General features: G+C 37.2%; 1 protein-coding gene across 1 annotated transcript in view; it reads right to left on the bottom strand.

Annotated features, from left to right (window-relative positions):
- The window catches only part of LOC122792286 (uromodulin-like), a 360676-nt gene that overhangs the window by 62733 nt on the left and 274811 nt on the right, over window positions 1–23132 (bottom strand). The window contains exon 11 of the mRNA XM_044060058.1: window positions 1792–1951. Within this exon, the coding sequence (XP_043915993.1) occupies window positions 1792–1951 (160 nt within the window). The remainder of the gene's footprint in view (window positions 1–1791; window positions 1952–23132) is intronic.

Here is a 23132-nt window from a genome sequence, read left to right on the forward strand (position 1 = left end):
TTTCATTAATACGGATAAAGTGTTTATACACCCGACGTCACTAAAAGAATACGAATTCAAAGTGAGTGGGACTTGTTTAACATCCAATGTGGTCTACTTAGCTTCCTGCATGGAATGCCAAGCATTTTATATTGGCAAAACCAACAGGATGCTGAGGGACAGAATACGTGAGCATGCTTATAATATTAGGGTCAGATTAAAGACTAATGCTCTGGCAAGGCATATTATGGACAGAGGGAATACACATATGTTCAAGTTTTTAATTGTAGAACAGATTATACCAGGACCTAGGGGGGGGTGACATCAGGACCTATACTGAAACAAGGGAGGCGAATTGGATTATCAAGCTTAGGTCTGATGTCCCACCTGGTCTTAATGGTATGGTTCCAGTTAAACCATTCCTGAAGTCAAGGAGATTACATAAATGAGAATGTGACCGATGAGCTCATGTTGATCACTAGTATTATATAGCATGTATTCCAGCTTTACTTGTATACATGTTAGTTCCATTATATTTTATTGTTGTTTTATGATGAAGTTTTTACTATCATGTTTTTAAGCTATTGATAGGGCTCCACTAGAATGGCATACAGTCGTTTTTAATGTTCTATTCTATATGTAATGTTACTTTAAGAATGAATGATTTTTTCCCGCTTATTTGTGGTATATAAGCAGTTCATTAACTAATTAAATATGAAGGTCTGAAGAAACCATTTCGGTGAAAGCGCTAACCTGTTTAATAATAAAAGTGTTTAAGCCAACTCAGCTACTGGTCATTTGATGAAGTAACGCAGTGATTGTGTACATGCTGATTCTATCATCGGTTCTTGGTTTGCCGCCTCTGCTTTCGTTTTTATCAAAACAGATATAAATAGAATTAAATGGCAAATGCATTTAAATTCAGAGACACATTTTAAAAGAGCAGTTATTTTTAGGTGACATGCACAGAGTCCCTTCAACTAAAGATCATTAACTGAAATATATTTGGTTTGACAACCATTAACCAGTTTAACAAAAAAATGTAACTAAGAGAAATTTCTGTCAAAGCCATTACTGTGACTAAACTAACTGCTAATGCAAATGTTAAACTAAATGCAAAACTAACTACTCCTAAGACATAGTACAATGTAGGAATACATGAGTAATTAGGGACTATCATAAATCCGAAATAATGTGGCTGGTTGTGGGTTAGGAACTTTATGAAATTTACCATTTGAAAGTAAAATAATATTTCTAGGTTTCTGTTTTGTGTGTGCTGCATGTTGTGTATGGCTGAGCTGCTTGCTGTATTTATACCATGTATTTCACTATAACTGAACTTGGGCGGCCACGGTGGTGCAGCGGTTAGCATTGCCGCCTCACAGCAAGAGGTTCTCTGGTTCGATCCTTGGCTGGGGTGCCTTCTGTGCGTAGTCTGCATGTCCTCCCTGTAGTCATGTGGGTTTCCACCAGGTGCTCCGATTTCCTCCCACATCCCAAAGACATGCTGTAGGTGGATTGGACACTCTAAATTGGCCCTAGGTGTGAGTGTGTGCATGTGTGTGCCTTCTGTGGAAGGTTGGGCACCGGGCTGGCAACTCGACACTGTAAAACTCCACTGCCAATCATGAGCAGACAGGTGATCCACTGTGGCGACCCCTAACCGGGAAAAAGCTGAAAGAAGAAGGAGAAGATTTCTCTATAACTGAGCTTGATACCTATAAAATTGTATAAGAACTCTGACACCAATCTTCTAAAACCAGTAATACTGAATACACCTATATACACAGAACAGTATGAAGAAATACTTACAGGTATACAAGATGCACTTCTGTGATCACAGAACTGTATGCTACAAAAGATATAGACACTGGGATAGTTGACAAATTTGAACAGGTTGAACTTCAATCGGCTCTCAAGAGAAGCGCCATTTGCTATCACTGACAATCCAGGAACACCAGCCACAGGACAGCTGTAGAAAAAAACAGAGAGTATATAAAATATTTTCAGTAGCTTTCTAGCGAGAAATGATCACATTCTATATGTTCAAGTATAACTTCTAACAGACTATAGGTGAGCTACGTATTTCAGTTTATTGTCATACAGGTTAGCTATGTATTTCAGTTTATTGTCATATAGGTGAGCTACGTATTTCAGTTTATTGTCATGTAGCTCTGTGGTGGGGAGCTGCACTACTACTAAACCTGACAGAAGTTTTCCCATTTCCATGGTGATAATACCAACCGCATCACAAATGTTCCACTCTGGGTTAATGGGTAATTACCCACATGGCTTCTGCAGAATGGTTTCCCAACACCATTCAATTAATCATTTTGATTTTTGAGTAATTTTGTAAATGCAAATTCCTTTAAAATTACTATTTAACTTGTCAGAGTCACAGGTGCCTTCTTGAACATATTAATTTCAGAGCTTTCTTTGTATTTACCAACACTGAGCTATAAGGCATACTAATGGACAATATCACAACATATTTCCTTCTCAGCTCTGCTGAACTTATGCTATGTGAGGGGCATAGATATAATCTAGCTATCATTGTGCAATCTGTGGCTATTTGTTGACATGAGTCATCCATGTGGTTGAAGTACTAAACCCTCCCATATGGTCTCATAACTCTCAACTATGCCACAGTTCTTAGTGAGATAATTATACACGCACGAGGTTATGCTCAGTCTCAGCTTATTCTGAGAGGCAATGGACTCCCTCAGGCATACAAATTTAATTTCAATGAATGCACACTTATTTATTTTATTTATGTATACTTCTTCACATTGATAATGGACTTATCCAAAGTGGAGCAATAGCCTGAGAGTTATAGACAAAAGTAGACAAAAACCCTAAATTAACACCGTGAGTTAAGAGAAAAATCATATATAGAGGGCAAAACTATGCATGCATTTGTAGGCAGACCAGTGGTGTAGCTAGAGTTTATACCACCTGGGGTTGTCCTTGAGTTTGTAGCCCCTCCCCCTCACAAAATCATGGTCAAGCACTGAGGAAGATACTTGATATCCGAAAGCTTTGCTGTTATTAAAGGTGTTTTCTGTCTTATGGTGTTAGCTGCTTTGTTCTTGGACAAGTGGGGCACACCCATACACAACACCCCCCCCGCAGCCATTCCAGTGTTCCAGTACTTGGCTATTTCTCCCCATTTACCATAAACACTGTAATGCACTGTAATGTGCATACTGTTTTATGCTTTACTTCAACAATTATTATTTGGATTTCATTTAAAACTATTTTAAATTTTATAACACAAACACTGATAGACATTTGCTAAACAAAGCAATACAGTCTCACAATGAAAACAGACTTAGCAATAAAATTTCTCTGCCCTTGAAACTCCCCTTCATTGAAATAGCATTGAAACCCACATTCAAAGGAAAATCCATCTTGCAAGTGGCAGATAAAGTTTACCTTTGTGTTGTTTTCAAATCATAGGCCCCATGCACACATATTTAGGACAATGCAAACATACATGGGTTCTTTGATTCACCTTCCTGATTGTATTAAATTATATTCCTTGTATAATACAGCACACGTGCTAGAGCATGTTTTAAATTTATTGTTTTGAACATTTTTCCAGTAAGCAATGAAATAAAATATATGAACCAATAATGACAAAATTGCCCAATTCAGAACATTTCTATCATAAAAGTCTACTAAAACGGCTGTCATTACAATCCACCAATATCAGTAAATATGCACAAGCCCTGCAGAAGTAAAAGTCATCTAAATAATTCCACAGTAAAGAAATCTGTCACTAAGGAAGAGATTGCTGCTAGTAAACAACTTTATATTTAAATTTTTTCATCTACAAATAAAGTGCCTGTTGCCCTTGAAGAATAAATTAACTATGTTACATTAAAATATTGTATTGTAAGCTGGTAATATTGCAATAGGGAATGGGTGGCAAACTGATAACAGTTCATTGTTACTAGGTATCTCCTTCAGAGGACATTCTCAGGACTGCAATATCCACCCCCTTTAAAGTACAACACAGTACAGTATCAGCACTCCATCTACATATCATGGAATTAGAACCCACAGCCTTCTGCATCAAAAGCAAGTATATTACCTGTTGTGCCACTAACAATGCTTTTAAACACTTTAGCACGATAGTGATATAATCTGCTAAAAAAACAGTTGCTCTTGGAAACAGACTTGGCATAAGCAGCACTAAACTTCTCTTCCCCTGAAGCTCTCAGCTCCTTGTAAAATGCACTTGACACTCAACTATATCTCTCAACTTTGCAGCACAAGAAATCTGGAAAAAGCCAAAATTTATGGGGGGGGGGGTAAAGGCCCAAAACCAGGGATACATTTTAAATATTGCTTGTGTAATCTTAGAAAGTTGCTAGAATAAAATGTTTTGTGTTACCATGCACCTGAAAGATAGGAAGACTGAAACTTAAATGGCTGTCAGTATTTAGTAAATTCCGTCCTCACTGATTTGCCAGGAAACCACACATTTTAAGAGGGACAGACCAAAAGTATGAGCCAAACATTCCAGACATTCTGTGAAAATTTGGACAGTTGAGAGCTATGGACTCAACTCCTTGAATCACAAGTGGTGACAGTGGTAGAGAATTCATGCTCTTGTTCCTTGTATCCAAGGTATGAGCCTGAGTAACACTAACCATCAGTTATCCCAAACTCGGGCATTTTACACACACACACACACACACACACACACACACACACACACACACACACACACACACACACACACATACACACACACACACACACACACACACACACACACACACACACACACTACATTTTGGCCCCTTTCCATAATGATTAGAAGGTGTTTTGGCCCCTTTCCATAAGGATTAGAAGGGCAAGACTGGGGGTGTATGTATGACTGCCCATATAGTCACCCAGGTTTCACTTAAGACATGTCTGTCATGGAGCTCTGATTTCATGCATGGTTTAGGTCTCCTGAGTGCTTGTTTAGTGTAGAATAAATTTTGTGGAGGTGTAGGAGGATACATAGGACCAGATCTTTTGAGGCTCTGTAGGCAAGGTAGACATCTCCTCTGAATAGTCAGCAGGAGATGGAAAAGAGTGAGATAGGGTTAAGGTGGTTAACCTAAAGATGACACAGATATCATTAAACAACAAACTTTGCTTGCATCTATATTTTTCTTTACCACAGGCAAAAGTATAAAAGGGTAGAAATACTGCATCTGCATAATTTCACACACAGCCAAATGTATAAGCTCATACTGGTTGGGCACAGCAGTTGAGCATCACTGCAGTAACATTTGCACTAAGTTAGCTCTGGTTTCTAGATATTTATTAGTGCTTTATAGTTAATGTGTTAAAGCAAACATACAGCTGTCTCCATGTTCTCATTGCTGTTTTTCTTAAAAAATATATAATCATTTTGGTGTCTGTTCACATGGGCCTTACTCTATGCTGATGCTCAATGGTATATCAAAATCATTGTTGTCCAAGTGACTATGTGCCTCACGCAGCACTAATTTTGATCCTTCCCTGGGGGTATATGGTTTTGGTTGGTTCCATTTTACCTCCTCAGTTCCCTCTTGCTGGCTGCCAGCTTGGCTCCATGTGTATCACAGTTAATTCACAACAGAAGATCCAACTATCAGCTATTCCCAAACTGCCATTCTCAGCAGTGAGTCAAAAAAGCTGAAAACATCTGAGGGACATAACAGTCCGATTATTTCTGATTAGAATCCAATTACTGTTTGAGTTTCAGTTAATATACATATGTTGATAAATATTGCAGCATTATGAGATATGAATTTTTCAGAACAGAAATATTGTTCACTCATTTGTTACTGCATACAGAGTGTCTCCTTTAGTGTCACAGATGAGATTTTTCAGATACATATTACTAATTCTTGTTGTACTTTTGATCTTTTTAAACCATATTTAAACAATTATTTCTATAAGGCAAAAACATATAGACTCATAAAGACTGTCCAGACTCATATATATTGAAACAGGATAATAGACTCCATTCTGAAACTGACAGCAGATAGGAGGAGAAAAGGGGAGCTAATCCTACATCCTTTTACCATCAGGTAACAGTTAATACAATTATCTACATCAGGGGTTCACATCTCAGGAGGGTCGAAAACAAAGGTTACATTTTATTTGATTGAAATGTTTTACTGAGACAGAAACTGAAAGCTGACTTTGTCGAGTTCCATTTTGTTGATATATGATGTGGTATGTAAATGTACAAAAAAGGAAAAAAAGGTAATCCACTGTGAAAAGGTCCATGGAAGCAACAAATTCAATAATGCACAAAAAGGTAAAATCCACAGAACCAACCACAACAGTCTTGAAATTCAATCAACATTTTAATAAAATGTTAGCACTTTCATGCCCCAATAAGCACTTCTTCAGACCAATACAAAAACTTTAAAACACACACTGAACAAATACTAAAATACAAAACACATGATCAGATGATGTCATCAATTATTTAAACAAATCACGAGCCTTTAGAATAGGCTTTAAAGGTACAAAACCAGGGATACATTTTAAATATTGCTTGTGTAATCTTAGAAAGTTTCTAGAATAAAATGTTTTGTGTTACCATGCACCTGAAAGATAGGAAGACTATCCATCTGGTCACCCTCTGTTCCACTATATTATTCACATCACCCATCTGAGCCCTTTGTTCCACTACATCTAATGCCCTAAACTTAAAAACACGTGTATCACATTCCTCATGTACATGCTTAGCTGGGGCATTTCTAAGATCTTTATTTCTAATAGCTAATAAATGTTCCTTTATCCTTTCCTTAAACATTCTCGCTGTCTTTCCTATATAAAAGCATGAACATACTTCACAGGATGATATATAGACCACATTAGTGCTGGAACAAGTAGCCTTAGTTCTAAATCTATGCTGTTCTCTGGTGACTGAATGCACAAAAATATCTCTATCTATATAACAACAATAGCTACAACCCCCACATGGTTCAGTGCCACCTAATAGGTTCATAGGTTCATAGGTTCATACTAGGCTATCTGCCCTAGGGCATTTATAAGCCTAGCCAGAATGTGTTTGGCTTTCGCCACCCATTTTAAATTAATTTTGCTATATCCTTTTTCGAGGTTAGTATACTGTGCCTCTGTCTAACAGTGACACAGAGGTGATACCTGGGTTAAACCTACGATCTCCCATCCACTCATCAAGATTCCTCTTGAAGAGAGTCAATGAGGGACTCTGCCTAACCTGGACTGGGATTTTATTCCAGAGTGAAGGGAGCCTCTGGGCTATGAATCTGTCCCTCCAGCATGTCCTATTTATTTCAGTGCTGAGGTTCAAGTCTCTCGAACGTGTAGCTCAATGGGATTTGGATTTTCTGAGGTGCAGCATGTCCATTAATTCCGAGTTGGACATGGCTTTAATGTCTGTTGACTCTTTCTCACACTACTTTCATAGCACAGGAGTCATTTAAGGGAACACTTGTTCTTAAACACAAAACAAGGATATGGTCGCACTACACTACCTATCTTATCATTCGATTGCAAAATTACCCAGTTCTTCTTTATTATATCGCAAAAGATCTCTGCATCATTGGTAAAGTGCATCACAAAACTTTCTCCATCAGTCTGCCTACCACTTACAGATTGGATAAAACCCTGTGATCTGTGACCTTCAAAAAAATATGGTCGAGCAGAGGTACTTCTCAAAGTTCGAACATCCCTAGCCATATTTATGACTTCACCCTCTCTATAGCCCCTATTTCTGAACTCTTGTGACAAAGTAGTGAAACTAGATTCAAAATTATTTTGTAAACTATGCAGTCTTGAAATTCACATCCCTTGACCCTTCAATACATTTTTAAAAACATTAGTTGGATGCATGCTATCTCTTCTCAGTGTAGTATTAACTCAGAATGACTTCCTATATAATCTAATGGCTATTTTATTCTCTTGTTTGAACACTTCCACATCTAAAAAATCCATGCTGGTAATTGAATATTTATAACTAAACTGAAGAAAGGAAGTTGTCGTGTAAAGATATTCTACAAATTCTGGAATCAATTCCTTAGGTCCCAGCCATAAAAGAAAAAGGTCATCTACAAACCTCTTAAAAACACACGATTGTTCCCACTGTGACATAACCAGGTTCGCATAACTATTGGCACAGGGGGTGCCCATTGCCACCCCCTGCTTCTGACAATAGTACATCCCATTAAAAACAAATACATTATGCTGTAAACTCAACCTAATCAAAGAACAAATAAGTGTTATCTTAGCGTCACTAAAATTACTAACTTCCTTAAGATATCCACTCAAAAGAGTGAGACCCTCTTCATTCGGAATGCAGTTAAAGAGTGATTGCACATCCAGGGTTAAAAAGAACAACCTGTCAACATTGTGATTCTTGTCTACACAACAAATAAATCTTCTAAAAATTGTTTTGTGTCATGTAGAATGGTATTGGAGGTGTTCACCAACCCTCTCTACAAAAATCAACATAGATTCTGTCGCCCACCCCCTCTCCGAAACAATAGGATGCATCAGTGGTCTAATCTTATCCTTGTGCAATTTGGGCAAACCATTCAATATAGGTACCACTGCTAGTGACACTCTAAAATAGTTAAAACGGTCTGTGGTAATCATGCATGCTGCTAAATACCCTCTCAAACCTCAGTGTGTCTTACACAGAATTTCATGCACTTCTTGTAGCGTTATAACTGCATCTACATTATCATCATTCAGCATTTCCCTCATTTGTATCACATAAAAATTGTTATCTAAGATGACTAGAGATTGCCCCTTGTCAGCTGGTCGAAACACAACACTCTCATCCATTTGTAAATCAAGTAAAGCTTGCCACTCACTCTTGTCCAAATTGCAAAATTTTTTGTGCACGTCCTTTTAAAAAATATTCTCTAACATCTTTCCGACACATTTTACTAAAATATCTAACACAGGATCCAAAACAAGAACAAAAATACTAGTTTTTTTTGTATACATCATAACTACTACCAGCTTCAAACATAGATTTTAACATGACATTTCTTGCAAACAATTTTATATCAATAACAATGTCAGTTAGTAACATCTGAGATTCAGATATAAAGGATAAACCATTCCTTAATAACGCAAGCTCAGATTCAGACAAAACTCTTGAAGACAAGTTATGTACTAACTATTCTGATGTGTGTGCCACATCTTCTTCAATGTTTGAAAGTGGTTCGATTCTGCATCTGACTGTTGGAATGGGTGCTTCCTTCCTCGACTCTGTGATCTCTTCTGAGCTGGAGAGTTTATATTCCTGATGGGCAATGGCAGTGACAGAAAATCCAACCTCAAAACACCTTGAACTGAAGTTTTAGACTTTATCTCTGTTTACTGGACCTCAGTTGAAGATGATAGCTTCACTGAGCTCTTCCCAGATGTTGTGGGAGTTTCTGGCATCACAGTCGATGTACTGGAACCTATAGGAAGGAGAGCAGATGGATTCTCAACAGATTCAGCCAATCATGGCTCTCCTAAGTGTTCTGGCGCACTAGGCTCTCTGTTTAAACCTGCTTCTAATATGAATGACCTGGGAAGGAACCGTGGCCTCGAAAATACATCACCGTTTACAAAGTCACGCAGATCTCACTCAAGTTTGCATTTATTAATCACTAACAAATTATTTTGAAAAGATGTAACCTTTTCTATTAATCCTTTCATAGTCTTTGCAAACAATTCTTCTGGGAAAGCAGCTTCTAACTTCTGTTGTCTATGGTTAATTCCAGCTGAATAAGCAACTTGATGTAATTAAAACTCAAGTCTAAATTTAACTGCTCCCATTCTTTCAATAAATCTATGTAAGTGCCCCCATAGGTTGGCATCTTCATGACACAAAGGCTCCTAGGGACTACTTTATAGTGGAGGCAAGCTTCAAAATGTAAATGCTGACTCTGGTAACATTTCAGCTTAAACAAATCATTCTCTAGAGCCTTATGTTCACTGTTAAACAGTTCATTATCAAAGTTCAAATCTTCATTTTCAGTAGCTGCTGCACCCAAATTTGAGTTTAACAATGGATTATGATGAATAGTTGTTTGCTTTTCTATACACAGTAAACTTACTGATTCTGTCCTGGGTACATAGTCCAATTCAGTGTTGTTCCCCTCCGGCATGGTCCACAAGAATACCGGCAAAAATATAAGATCAACAAAAAAGGAAAAAAGGTAATCCACTGTGAAAAGCCATGAAAGCAACAAACTTAATAACACACAAAAAGGTAAAATGCATAGAACCAACCATGACAGTCTTGAAATTCAGTCAACGTTTTAATAAAAGTTTAGCGCTTTCATGCCCCAATGAGCACTTCTTCAGACCAATACAAAAAACACACATTGAATAAATACTAAAATACAAAACACATGTAAAAAACAAATGTAAAATAAATAAATAAAATGTAAACATGATCAGATGATGTCATCAATTATATAAACAAATCATGAGCTTTTAGAATAGGCTTTAAAGGTCCAAAACCATTTAACCCTGGATGTGTATCTGCCTGTAATCTCACTATCCATCTGGTCACCCTCCGTTCCACTATATTATTCACATCACCCATCTGGGCCCTTTGATCCACTACATCTAATGCCCTAAACTTAAAAACATGTGTATCACATTCCTCATGTACATGCTTAGCTGGGGCATTTCTAAGATTTCTATTTCTAATAGCTAATAAATCTTCTCTTATCCTTTCCTTAAACATTCTCACTGTCTTTCCTATATAAAAGCATGAACATACTTGGCAGGATGATATATAGACCACATTAGTGCTGGAACAAGTATCCTTAGTTCTAAATCTATGTTGTTCTCTGGTGACTGGATGTACAAAAATATAATCTCTAGCTATATAACAACAATAGCTACAACCTCACATGGTACAGTGCCACCTAATGTCTGTTGACTCTTTCTCACTCTATTTTCATAGCACAGGAGTCATTTAACACTTGTTCTTAAAAACAAAATGAGGATATGGTCACACTACACCACCTCTCTTATCATTCGATTGCAAAATTACCCAGTTCATCTTTATTATATCGTAAAAGATCTCTGCATAATTGGTAAAGTGCATCACAAAACTTACTCCATCAGTTTGCCTACCACTTACCGACTGGATAAAGCCCTGTGATCTTTGACCTTCAGAAAAATATGGTCGAGTAGAGGTACATCTCAAAGTCAAACCCACATCCGGGGTTAAATGGTTTTGTACCTTTAAAGCCTATTCTAAAGGTTCATGATTTGTTTAAATAATTAATGACATCATCTGAGCATGTGTTTTGTATTTTAGTATTTATTCAATGTGTGTTTTAAAGTTTTTTTATTGGTCTGAAGAAGTGCTCATTGGGGCATGAAAGTGCTAACCTTTTATTAAAACGTTGATTGAATTTCAAGACTGTCGTGGTTGGTTCTGTGGATTTTATCTTTTTCAGTGTTATTGATTTTGTTGCTTCTACGGACCTTTTCACAGTGGATTACCTTTTTTCCTTTTTTGTACATTTACATACCACATCATATATCAACAAAATGGAACTCGACAAAGTGAGAATACAGGCAGATACACATCCAGGGTTAAATGGTTTTATATCTTTAAAGACTATTCTAAAGGCTCATGATTTGTTTAAATAATTGATGACATCATCTGATCATGTGTTTTGTATTTTAGTATTTATTCAATGTGTGTTTTAACGTTTTTGTATTGGTCTGTAGAAGTGCTCATTGGGGCATGAAAACGTTAACCTTTTATTAAAATGTTGACTGCAGTTCAAGACTGTTGTGGTTGGTTCTTTGGATTTTACCTTTTTGTGCGGTATTTAAATGTAGTTTAACCTGTGAAGATGAATAGTAAATGCTTCTGTGTTTGTTTAAGATTTGAGTCTGTTGAGTGATGTCTCTGCTTGCAGAGTAGAGCGTTTAGTGTATATTTGTGAGTGAATTTATATGTATGTATTTACCTGTAAGTTTGTTGACAGCTGAGTGCTGGGAAGGGAGTGATAGAGATTAAATATTCTTTCTCCAGAGCAATTAAAAGTATGCTGCAATGCAAAATAAATATTAATACAATGTTTTGTGAAGCAAGGGTTAACTTAATACAAAGTTTTGATTTAAATAAATGCTTGTTTGTAAAAGCAGAAAATGCAAGGTCAAACCACAGAAGACGTGCTTAGCAAGCATGAAAATACAGAGTTAAGAATAACAGCGAACTGTTAGACACCTGCAGGAATGAAACATGCTTTGTTACCTTTTACTGCAAATACTTTAGTTAGCTTTTAGTGTAAATGCATACTGTGGGCTAAATGGCATCCTGTTATAATAATAAGGAAGTTTGTTCAACAGGGACTTTTTGTAAAGACCTCAGATACAAAAACCAAAGAAGGACAAGTGACAGAAAAAGAAACCAGTCATGCAGACCACAAGGACATTAAAAATAACATTGGTTGACCTTGGAAAAGGGTATATAAACTGGACATAGAAACAACACCATCTTGTGGTTTTGAACTTAATGACCAGGGATGATCCCTCTACTTGTCTATCTCAGTGTGTTCTTGTGCTGTGACCCTTTATTGGTGGGAAAGTATATACTTCTGTGATCTTTATAGTCATAAAGCCAAAAAGAAACACCACAGTGTCTCTGTCTGTCTGTCTCTGTCTCTTACTCTACAGCTGCTTCTCAGTACAGCCCAGGTGTGCTGTAAGGATACTCACAAGCCTGTGATGGGGTGAATTATAGCTGGAGATTTGTACCAGTAGATGAGAAGGCTACATCAATATGAGTCCAAGCTGCAGAAAGCAAAACTCCAGCCTTTTTGTGGTGTATAGTCAGCTCTTAGCCATTTGTAGTAGTCAGCCTTCTTAAGGACTGTGGATATAATGTCCGGGACAGTACTACCTGTTGAGTCTGTAGTTCTCCTGGATCACTTCAGCACTCACAAAGCAAAGGATAAAGATACCTAGAGGGGTTGCATTTGGATGAACAGACTATTTGAACTGAGCCTTAGAGGGCTACATCAGTATGAGTCTGATTAGCAGAAAGCAGAACATGAGCTGGCTTTGTGTATATGTCATACTTAGCTGTTTGCAGTAGTCAGCCTTCCTAGGCACTGTGGATATAGTGCTTGACTGAGTACCACCTGCTGACTCTGTGTCTCTCTGGGAGACCAGCACTCACAAGGTGAATGATGAAGATACCTATAGGAGGTTCATTTTGGAGGCACTGGCTAATTGATCTGACCCACTAGAGTGGTGGAATTATTATTGGATTTCTGTACAGGTCATGAATTGTCCATAGTAAACACCATATTCAACACAAGGTTGCCAATAAGCACAGTTGCCATGAGAATTGTTTTGACCAGAGATTGATCATTGACTTTGTAGTCATGTCATCAGATGTGAGGCTACAAGTTTTGTACCTTTTGTTTTGGAAAGGTGTTGAGCTGTCAATTGATTGCCAATTTTGTCATAATCTGGCTCAGATTTCTGGGGAGATGGCTAGATTATCTCAGAAAACTCAAACGTATTGAGTGTCTTGGAAAAATCTAGCAAATCTAGCAAATGTTTCTGTGTGGGATAAGTTAAACCTCTTACTGGTGAAAGAACTTTCTCATATATACAGAGCATGAGGTGAAGAATATGGACTCCAAATGGACAGGCAGTGACCACATAACCCAAACATTCACTGATGGATCCCAATGATGAGAGAATATATCAAATTAACTCATTAACACCAATGCGGTGTGGAATGTCCATACCTCTAGCAGCCTACACACATCTTGCATTCCAGAACATTCTCTGAAAAATAAACTTGAAAAGAATAAAATAAACAAATGTAAATATTTTGTGAACAATAAAAGCTATAATCGTAAGAAATATCGTCTTTCCTCCTACATCCCAAAGACATACTGTAGGTAGATTGGACACTCTAAATTGGCCCTAGGCATGAGTGCGTGCGAGTGTGTGCCTTCTGTGGAAGGTTGGGTACTGGGCTCGACACCATAAAACTCCGCTTCCAATCATGAGCGGACAGGTGATCCACTGTGGTGAACCCTAACTGGGAAAAGCCGAAAGAAGAAGAAGAAGTAAGAAGTATTCTTGGTAGTGATAATAGTCAGTGCATTAATTTCCATAAATACTAAACAATTTTGTAATGCAACCAAACCCTAAATTATATCTTTTGCTAAACATTCACAGACAAATTGTTATATATTAGAACGTGTACTACCTAAACCTATATTGTTAGAATAGTTTTGCTAATCAGACATAAGTTTTCTCATGACAACAAGAAATTCTTCTCTGAGTCGATGCTTATTGAGATATTTACAGAAATATGAAAACATATGCTTAATTGTATAATTAGCAATATAAATAACAAAGAATACAGCTAAAGATGTACAACTTACACTGCAAATATCAAAGACATTTTTTCAAGAATATCTGAGGTTTCACCTGATGTCATGCAACAATTTGTAAGTCACTTGTCTTTTGAACTATTACGTACATATGGAAATATTTTTTATTTTCATAATTATTAAAAGACAGCTAGCAATGTCTTAGATATAGTGTGATAAAAATGGAAATTGGCAATGAATTTCCCTGTCTCCCTGCATGATATTTCACACCATTCCCCTCAAAAACAAGTAGGACTCTCAGCTATGAAAATATGAATATGAATATGAAAAGATAAATATTAAGTAACAAATGAACTGATTCATTTCTGCACTGGGACATTCATAACAATCTTAGTATCATTGCATTAATAACTCTTTGTACTTTTCAGTGTTACTATTAGATGATAAGTCACTTGGCTAAAGGAGGCAATCCCAAAAAGGTGTGGATGTCATAAGGCAGTATTGGTGTGAACTGGAAATACAGAAAAATGGCATTATACACTTGAGAGAGTTAAAGGAAGAATCCTTCAGTGCCATGATAATTTGCAAGGTAGCCTCCAGATTTGATTAGTCAGTACCAAGAGGCCAAGAAGGTAGCAGCTGTAGCATTCACTGAAATGAAGGCTCAACTGAAGGAAGACTTTAGTGAGATCAGGGAGAAAGACTTTCAAATGTCCTCAGAGGAGCTGTAGGAACCATCTGCTAACTTGGGCAGAGCTTGTAGAACATTACTAGTGTGTTTTCAGCAAGGGTGAAGAAATATTGAACTGAACTGAACATTGTCAGGGTACGAAAGGAACACTGTGTGAAACTCTGAGTCCCAGTGGAGACGCTCTTCTTTGAGGAAGTACTGCTAAAAGCAGCTGCTTGGATTGTACACAGTTTTGTGATGAAAGCCAATGTAATAATTAGAGTTCTGCTATTACATGGCTGTGATGCTCAGCATTTGCTGGCTATAGACACTAAAATGGTATTGAGACTGATTGTGAGTGAGCTGATCAACAACTTGGAAGTAATACAGCTGAGCTATGGAATTTGATGGGAATGTTTGGCACTGGTATTCAAAGATTTAGATTTACCAACACTGAAGAGGTTGAATACCTGCAAGACCAGCGGGGAATGTGGGAGTCATTTATGCAGCAAATGATGGAAATACAGTGAAAATACATGCTGAGGGCCTGTTAAGAGGTTTGATCCAATTAAGTCACCTCTCAGTGGACGGGAAGATAAAGGACACAAATGAAATTTAACATTATACGAATTTTAGATGGAAAGGAAAAAGAGTGATTTCTGTTGGAATATTTAAGAAGTAAAATAACAGAATGGACTGGGTGTTCCTTTGGCAAAACATTTATCCCTGTCTGAAAACTTGGTTAACTATTTAAAACCCTGGCCAGTATTAAATGAGTTTTCAAATTGTTGTGAGAGAGAATAACTGCTGTGAAAACTGTGGCAACTGGGCATAAGATTGGCAGTGACAATGAGAATAGTGCATGCAGAACAGGGGTCTGCAGAACCATTCCAGATGTTCTGATGTGATGAGGGGGTGCAGTCAAAAAGGGCCAACATTTAAGTTGTTAGTCCCTGCAACATCAAATGCACTTTTGGAATGGGAAAGTGTCAATAATAAGGTGATTAAAAATAAAAGTTAATAGTCTGACTCATGTATTTAAAAATGGAGCAAATGAAAAAGGATTTGACTGACATGAGAGACAGTGATGCACCTTGGGAAGTAAAAGATAAGTGGAAAAAAATGAGTTAAATGGAAAAGATTCAATGTCTTGTTTGTGTTGCAGCAGTGCCACCTGGATCCAGATGGTTAGAGGCCAGATTTTGATATGAAAAGGTAGTTTGAGTAAAGTGAAAACTTATGAATTCTGATGTCTCAAACAAGATGGAACAATGAAGAGACAGGTGTTGATAATGTCCCAGTTGGGGCCCAACAATTTGATTAAACTGTTCTCTTTACTGGATATGCCATAAAGGTGAGCTTTTCTCCTTGAATATATATTTTATCTTGGTCTGAGTCTTATTTTAGTTCCAGTAAGGAAAGATGTTTCTATGTGGTGTATTTTAGCTGCAACACAGTGATTCCATAAATGGATATAGTTTTAATGCTTCCCAAATGAGAATTGTGTGCATTACTTTTTCTGATTTAAAAGAATGCTGTAATATTGCTTTGAGGGTATTTATCCATGTATGAGTAGAAACAAGGAGTAATATGGAAGCAAAATGTACTGGTTCATACTAAAAAATAGAAAACCCTGAAGAGCCTTTTTTGAAAATTATGAAACATTGTTAACATTTCCATTTAGTTTGTTTTGGTGATATTAACTGCAAGCTTACACTACCGCGTGGTAAAATTTAACCAGTGGCTTGAATGCATTTCTTCAAGAACACAGATAGGGATATTATAAGTGAGATGCTGGCAATTAGCACATTTTTATGGCTTGATTAGGAGAAAATGCCTTGTCCTAAAAATTAAAAAGTGTGTAGATACAAAATAAATGTTAAGAGCCCATCTACCAGCAGTCTGCTTCCCATATGGAAATATCTGCAGCTTCTCTGGGAGAATATCTCCAATTGCTGAAGTGCTGAGTCAACTCAGACCATTCAGTAACCATGGTGCTGATCATTCCTGAAATTAAATATTGAACAGAATTTGCCCTAAACCCAAACAAAACCCCAAACACCTACTATTCACCCCTAGGAACCCCCCCCCTTAACAAGACTGAATTTATTATACATGCTCAAAACAAAACCATGATTGAGGTTGTTTCCCATACAAAATTACTAGGTATCATCACAGATGAAATCTAACATTTGACCTACATGTGCATAATAGTATCAAAAAGACACCAAATATTGGGTATCCTCTACAGAGGAAACAAACCCATGCATCAACCTGTCTTCTCCCTTCTCTCCTGTATTCGGCACCCCTCCTTACCAACATCTATGTCTCTCTGAAAATTAAGCTTGAGTCCTGCTACAATAAAATTGCCAAGTTCGCAACTAATGCAAACTATTCCTCCCATCACTGCTCCTCCTTACACTCACTGAACTGACTGGACCTTCCACATTACCTCACATACTTACAATTATCTTCAAACCTGCTGGCTGCCCAGGCCTTACTTCTATACTTACTCACTACCATCCAAACAGATCTCTTAGATCTGAGAACCAACATCTCCTGAAAGTAATAAAACCTAACGTACTAGCTGGCCAGATGCTTTACTCTTTTTCCATTGCCAAACAGTGGAATACCCTCCCTCTACAGATAAGGACCACCTGTAATGTGTTTTCCTTTAAAAAGTCCCTACAGCTGTACCTTTCTACTTTGTGGAACTGCACATGCTCTTATCATGCACCTCCCAAAACCTGAGCCTCCTTATCCAATACTACTAGCACCTTCACTAACTTACTTCTCTTTACTCAATTTTCTATACCAGTGCAACTATTCTAAAATATCATTTAGATCTACCATGTTGAAATATCTACTTAAATTGCAAATAGATTATTGTGTGTGATGTGAACTCTAAAGTTGCTTTTCTCATTGACATACTCAACATGTACACTGTTTGTATTCAAGCATACCTCTTACATTATTTGTAATTGACAATGTTTGGTACTGTTGATTCTATTCACTGTTACTTCAACTGTGATTGTTACTCTCCTATTATATGTACTGGTTGATGTGGAGCTTTTCTCCCCAGGACTCCACTGAAAATGGGCTCATTTTGGCCCAGTGGACCATCCCGGTAAACAAATGCAAATAAATAAATACGTTTTCCTCTGTGGAGAAGTCTTAGATTTCAGACTTAGCTATCACTAAATAAACAATAATAAAGAACAAGTATTCAGGGGAGTATTTTGATTATGACTAAATTAGGTATTAAGGGACAACTTATCTTCTTACTTCTTTTAGGGGGATAGGTTGTACAGATAAACATCAGCATCACATGCTCTTCCAGTTAGTGGTACAATACAAAGATTAATAGGAGTACTAAGAAAAGCAAGAAACGTTTCCACTGCCATTTTACACGTGGAGGTTAAAAATCAAATGCCAATGATGTTCAGAACTAAAAAAAGGGATTTTTTGATTTCTTTATATTAGTTTTGTTGCTGTCATAAAAACACAAATTAGTGGCGTGAGCATATACAGAGGTAATAAAATAACAAAACAACCAGTTAGCATTCGAAAAATGGAAGTTTAATAAAAATCAACATTAAACACACATGGTTAAGTGCTTTTGCCAATAGAATATCATCAGAACAATGAGATAGCGCATTCATTATATAAATATTTTATATGCACCCACTTCGTCCCCTTTTAGTCAGCTGTTTGCTACTATAGACTATCAATTGGTCATTCATGATGCTAGATTCCTACTTTCCTCAAATATCTCAGTCAGCTAAGCAGGCAAGCTTAATCCATTATGTTTCCTTGTGACAATATAGTGCTGTATATCCTGATCTAGCTCACCTACAACTTTTGTTTTACTCCTATAATTCAACCATAGCAGACCACATCTAGTCCTTTAATCACCTCCCAAACCTTTGGAATAAACTTCCATTACACATGAAGTAGTATGACTCACTATCTTGCTGTAAACATAAGCTAGATGACTGGATTTGTGTCCACAAACTTACTACTGGGTTATATATTATGGCTGTCCTAGAGAAATAAGGAGCAGGCTGAGGGAAGGTTTCGACAAAGCATGAATGGTCATGGGGACATGGCCTTAGAATATCTATGAATCACATTTCACAGGTCGCTTACCTTTATAACAACTGTTCTTTTTAAAACATTATTTCTTTTTTGTTTAATATGCATTCAGTGAATCTGTGTACCTTTCCTTAGACCATTTCCGGGTCTGTAACTGTGACTAAATACAGAGTACAAAACATGTTTAAGAGTATACCTCTCAACTGTCCCTGATTTTCAGAGACATCCCTGCTGTTGACTCAAATTTTAGCTCCGTCCCTCTTAATCTCTCCTAAAACTGGTGGCTTTTGGAGAAAAAAAGTAGTGACTTATAATTAATAAATAATGACAATAATTATACCTAGAGACGTCTTTTATTTCAGAAAATGTATATTCATTTGCATTCTCTTAATCATAGTACTGATACTTTAAAAGTGTTCCTGATTGTCCTTCATTATTTCTGAATTCTTCCCTGATTCTGTTGAGCTTTATCCCTGATTTGCTGATGGCTATGTTTGGGAGTTAGGGAGAATACATTGCAATACGTTACTCGATCTAGCAGAGGTGGTACCGGGGAATCTCTTCCTCAGAGACACTAGCATTAGTGAGAAAATGCATTAATATGTTGATGCAGAGGACTTTTCAGAGACACCGATGGTGGTAACTCTGCAGATTCTTTAGATGATGTTAGTAAGTCAGCAAAGTATGAAGAATGATAGAAATGTAAATCCAGATGTATACCAGTATGGTTATCATTCTGTATAGGTTGCAGACTGGGAATTTTGCCAAAGCAGTTTCACCAAAGAGGCAGTTCACCGGGTAATGCATTAAACGTTACTGATTGCACTTGTTGTCTGTGAATGGAGATATTGAAGAAAGGAAAATGTCTTCTTAATGGTGAGTTACTAGTATCAAATTGCAATGTAACACTGTAAGTAAATCTCTTACCAAACTTCCATCAATGAAGAAATAAGAATTGTTATCAAGCAGGTGAAGACCAATACTAGCATACTGTCTGATGGCTCATTCTCTGGATAGGATACTGAAGTGAATCTCTGAAAACTCACTGAAGGTATGTGGAATGTTCAAATGTTTATCTTCTTCAAAGAGAAAGACAAGACAGTGTTTGTAAAGTAGTAAGTTGTCTTGCTGACCATTGCGCTGAAATTCTTATCCTCGCTTTTATAACCATTGACATAGCCACATGTATGACACATATCTCAGGGTGTCTACTTTTAAAAAGACAATGAACATGAGAAGGTTACAAGCTGTCATCAAGCAGTTACAGTTCTGGGAATCATTATCCAACAATTATCCATGTCCTTATTTAACCTGAAGAAATCAATTACTTAACATTTTCAACTATCAATATATCTAATACAAAACCTTAATAGATTGTCTCAGCCACTCCTTATTTCTTCTTAACATAATCAGCTGGTTGGAGGGAATGTAGAGAAACTACAGGTTAGTTTTAAGTGGGCATAAAAATATTGGTGGAGGGTTCTCCGAGTGAACACGCTGCACTTCTGGGATTTAAACCAAACACACAATGACACCATTGTCAGCATTTTATCCTTCCCTTTTAAGCAATGACTTAATGCCTTCTCTGATGACCATCAGAAAATGAGATTTTTAGATTAAATCAATGTGTAAGAGGCAGCAACAATCCTTGAAACCAACTGCTTCATGGAAGTTTTCCCCATCATCACATCAGAGAGAAGTCTAAAGAAATCTTGTTTCCCATCCCATATTCATCTCTAGCAGTTGATCAAATGCCCTAATCATTGATATTTGTAGAACCATGTTTGTGATAATCCAAACTTTTGCTTCATATTCTGAAATGTTTTAAAGCTCTTGGGCTCAAAGATTTGGCATCACCTAATTAACCTGAATTGAACCCTGGTCTAAAATGATAGCTAACGTGGGATGATACTTCGAGTTTCTACTGATAACCATATTAGGGGCAGCTGCTTCTCAGGTCCAGGAACACATTCCAAAATTGTCATAATTTATATAATTGATAAAGTTCGGACTGAGGTGTTTGATATGTCTAGAGAACAGTAGTTTCAGTATCACTGTAACAGTAAAGTTATTGAGAATAATATACCTAGGTTCAATACAAAATACTGGAGCAGTATTCTAAAATCAGAAGTGCAGTCAACAGATGTTGGCATTTACCAGTCAAGGATAAGGTTTTGGTGCTGAGTACAAGTGTTCTTTTAGGTGTTCTAAGAATTTGAGTTAACATTTTGTCAAACATAAACATTCTGACTGACCTAAAAGATGTCAGTTTTCCGTTTAGTAGGTTGTTTTCTTGTGACCATTGTGCCACTGGTAAGGTTATAAATAAAACTTGTTTTTGTTTCTGTGAGTTCTGGGATAATATATGCCCTAGGACTCACAGAGATTCTCATAGCCAGCTGTAACTGACTAAATCACAACTTCCAATTAGCACGCAGTGAGAATCTCCATTTGAGAAAAAAGATGAAGCTTCTCTGAGGATCATCTCATTAGCAGCTAATTACCATGTCTCTGAATTGTACACAGCACTGTCAGACTTGATTGTGTTAGTGTTCTTTCTCCCTACCATCTGACTCATCATGGTTGCACAGGCTACACACACACACACACACACACACACACACACACACACACACACACACACACACACACACACACAGTTCCATCTTACCTACAACTAGTTACTTACTAATGATCATTCTATTGGAATGAATGGATGTGTACACTGTCTCTGAATTCCTCAACCATGTTATTCTATTGCCACAGCCATTCCTAGGGGAAAGCACATAGCTATCTTGCATTAGCCACTTCCCCTGGACTCCCATATTTGCATGGGGCTTCCCCAGCTAGACCGCTACTGTGCTATGACCACTGCCTGTGTACCAGATGTGTGGGAGCACAGTTTATGAATCTCTCAGGCTCAACTCACAGCACAGTAAGCCTGTCCAAATGCCAGGGATAATATCTGTGTATACATTACAGGCTCTTCTGAAGAGGTTATCTACCTTATAATACATGCTTTTTGTGCTTTCTATATCAGAAAATAGTCTTGAATACTTACGTTATGAGTAGCAGAACATCTCAGTGACATAAGATGTCAGAAAGAGACAAATGCTTTATTTAATCATGTTAAACTAATACAATGCTGTGTTTTCTTTTACAGGAAGTAATACATTTAATAAGTAGGTAGGTTGTTAGGGTGTTTTAGATAAAAAGGAGGAAAGAGGGATATTTTTTACTGAGTGGTTTTATCTAAACTTCAATGTAGGTGATGCTGTTTAATACTTTTTAATAATTTTCTAATAAATGCATATTCCATTATTAAATTGACAGAAATGTTTTTTTCTACTTGTTACCTGATTTTCTTTAGATTTTGATATGACTGTTTTTGTAAGCGATAATTTTTAATTTAGTGGGGAAGCCAGATAGCAGAATATACTTTTTTTTTTTTTTCTTTTAGCTGTGCTTGGCACTGTACGATTCAATAGAAACAAATTCATTACACGCAGACCCGCTGTCAAGAATGCTTTTTAGAGTGACATTCACCACCAGGAAGCAAAACTGCATATGAGCAGAAGTTCTACATGTCTCTAGCAATATGCAATATCAAATGAGCAGAGTTTCCCCTTCAGCCAACAGACTGGGCCAGTGGTCCAGTGGTTTCCTAGGGCAGTATTAAGCCCACCAAATGAATGTGCTTCAAGGGTGACATTGCTTCTGATGTGTTTTGAGACACCACCCTAACATTTATATTTAGATCAGGCTGGGCGAGATTTTTTGTTCAATGTTTGGCTGATCTATAGTGCCAGGTCACTATTTTTATCTAGTTCCTCAAATGCCGCACTATCAGTGGTGGCATTGCTATTTCTTTTATATCAGTGTGTGATAGATTTCAGATTATAACAAGACTAAATGCTCCCCAAACTGTGTCCTGAAGGCAGAAACTAACTGCAGACATTACATCATTTGCCATCCACCAGGTAATCAGGTGATTTTTCTCCAAGAGTTCA

This window comes from Protopterus annectens, chromosome 1.part2 (genome assembly GCF_019279795.1).
Source record: "Protopterus annectens isolate FY-2018-M chromosome 1.part2, PAN1.0, whole genome shotgun sequence".
NCBI classification, from domain to species: Eukaryota; Metazoa; Chordata; order Ceratodontiformes; family Protopteridae; genus Protopterus; species Protopterus annectens.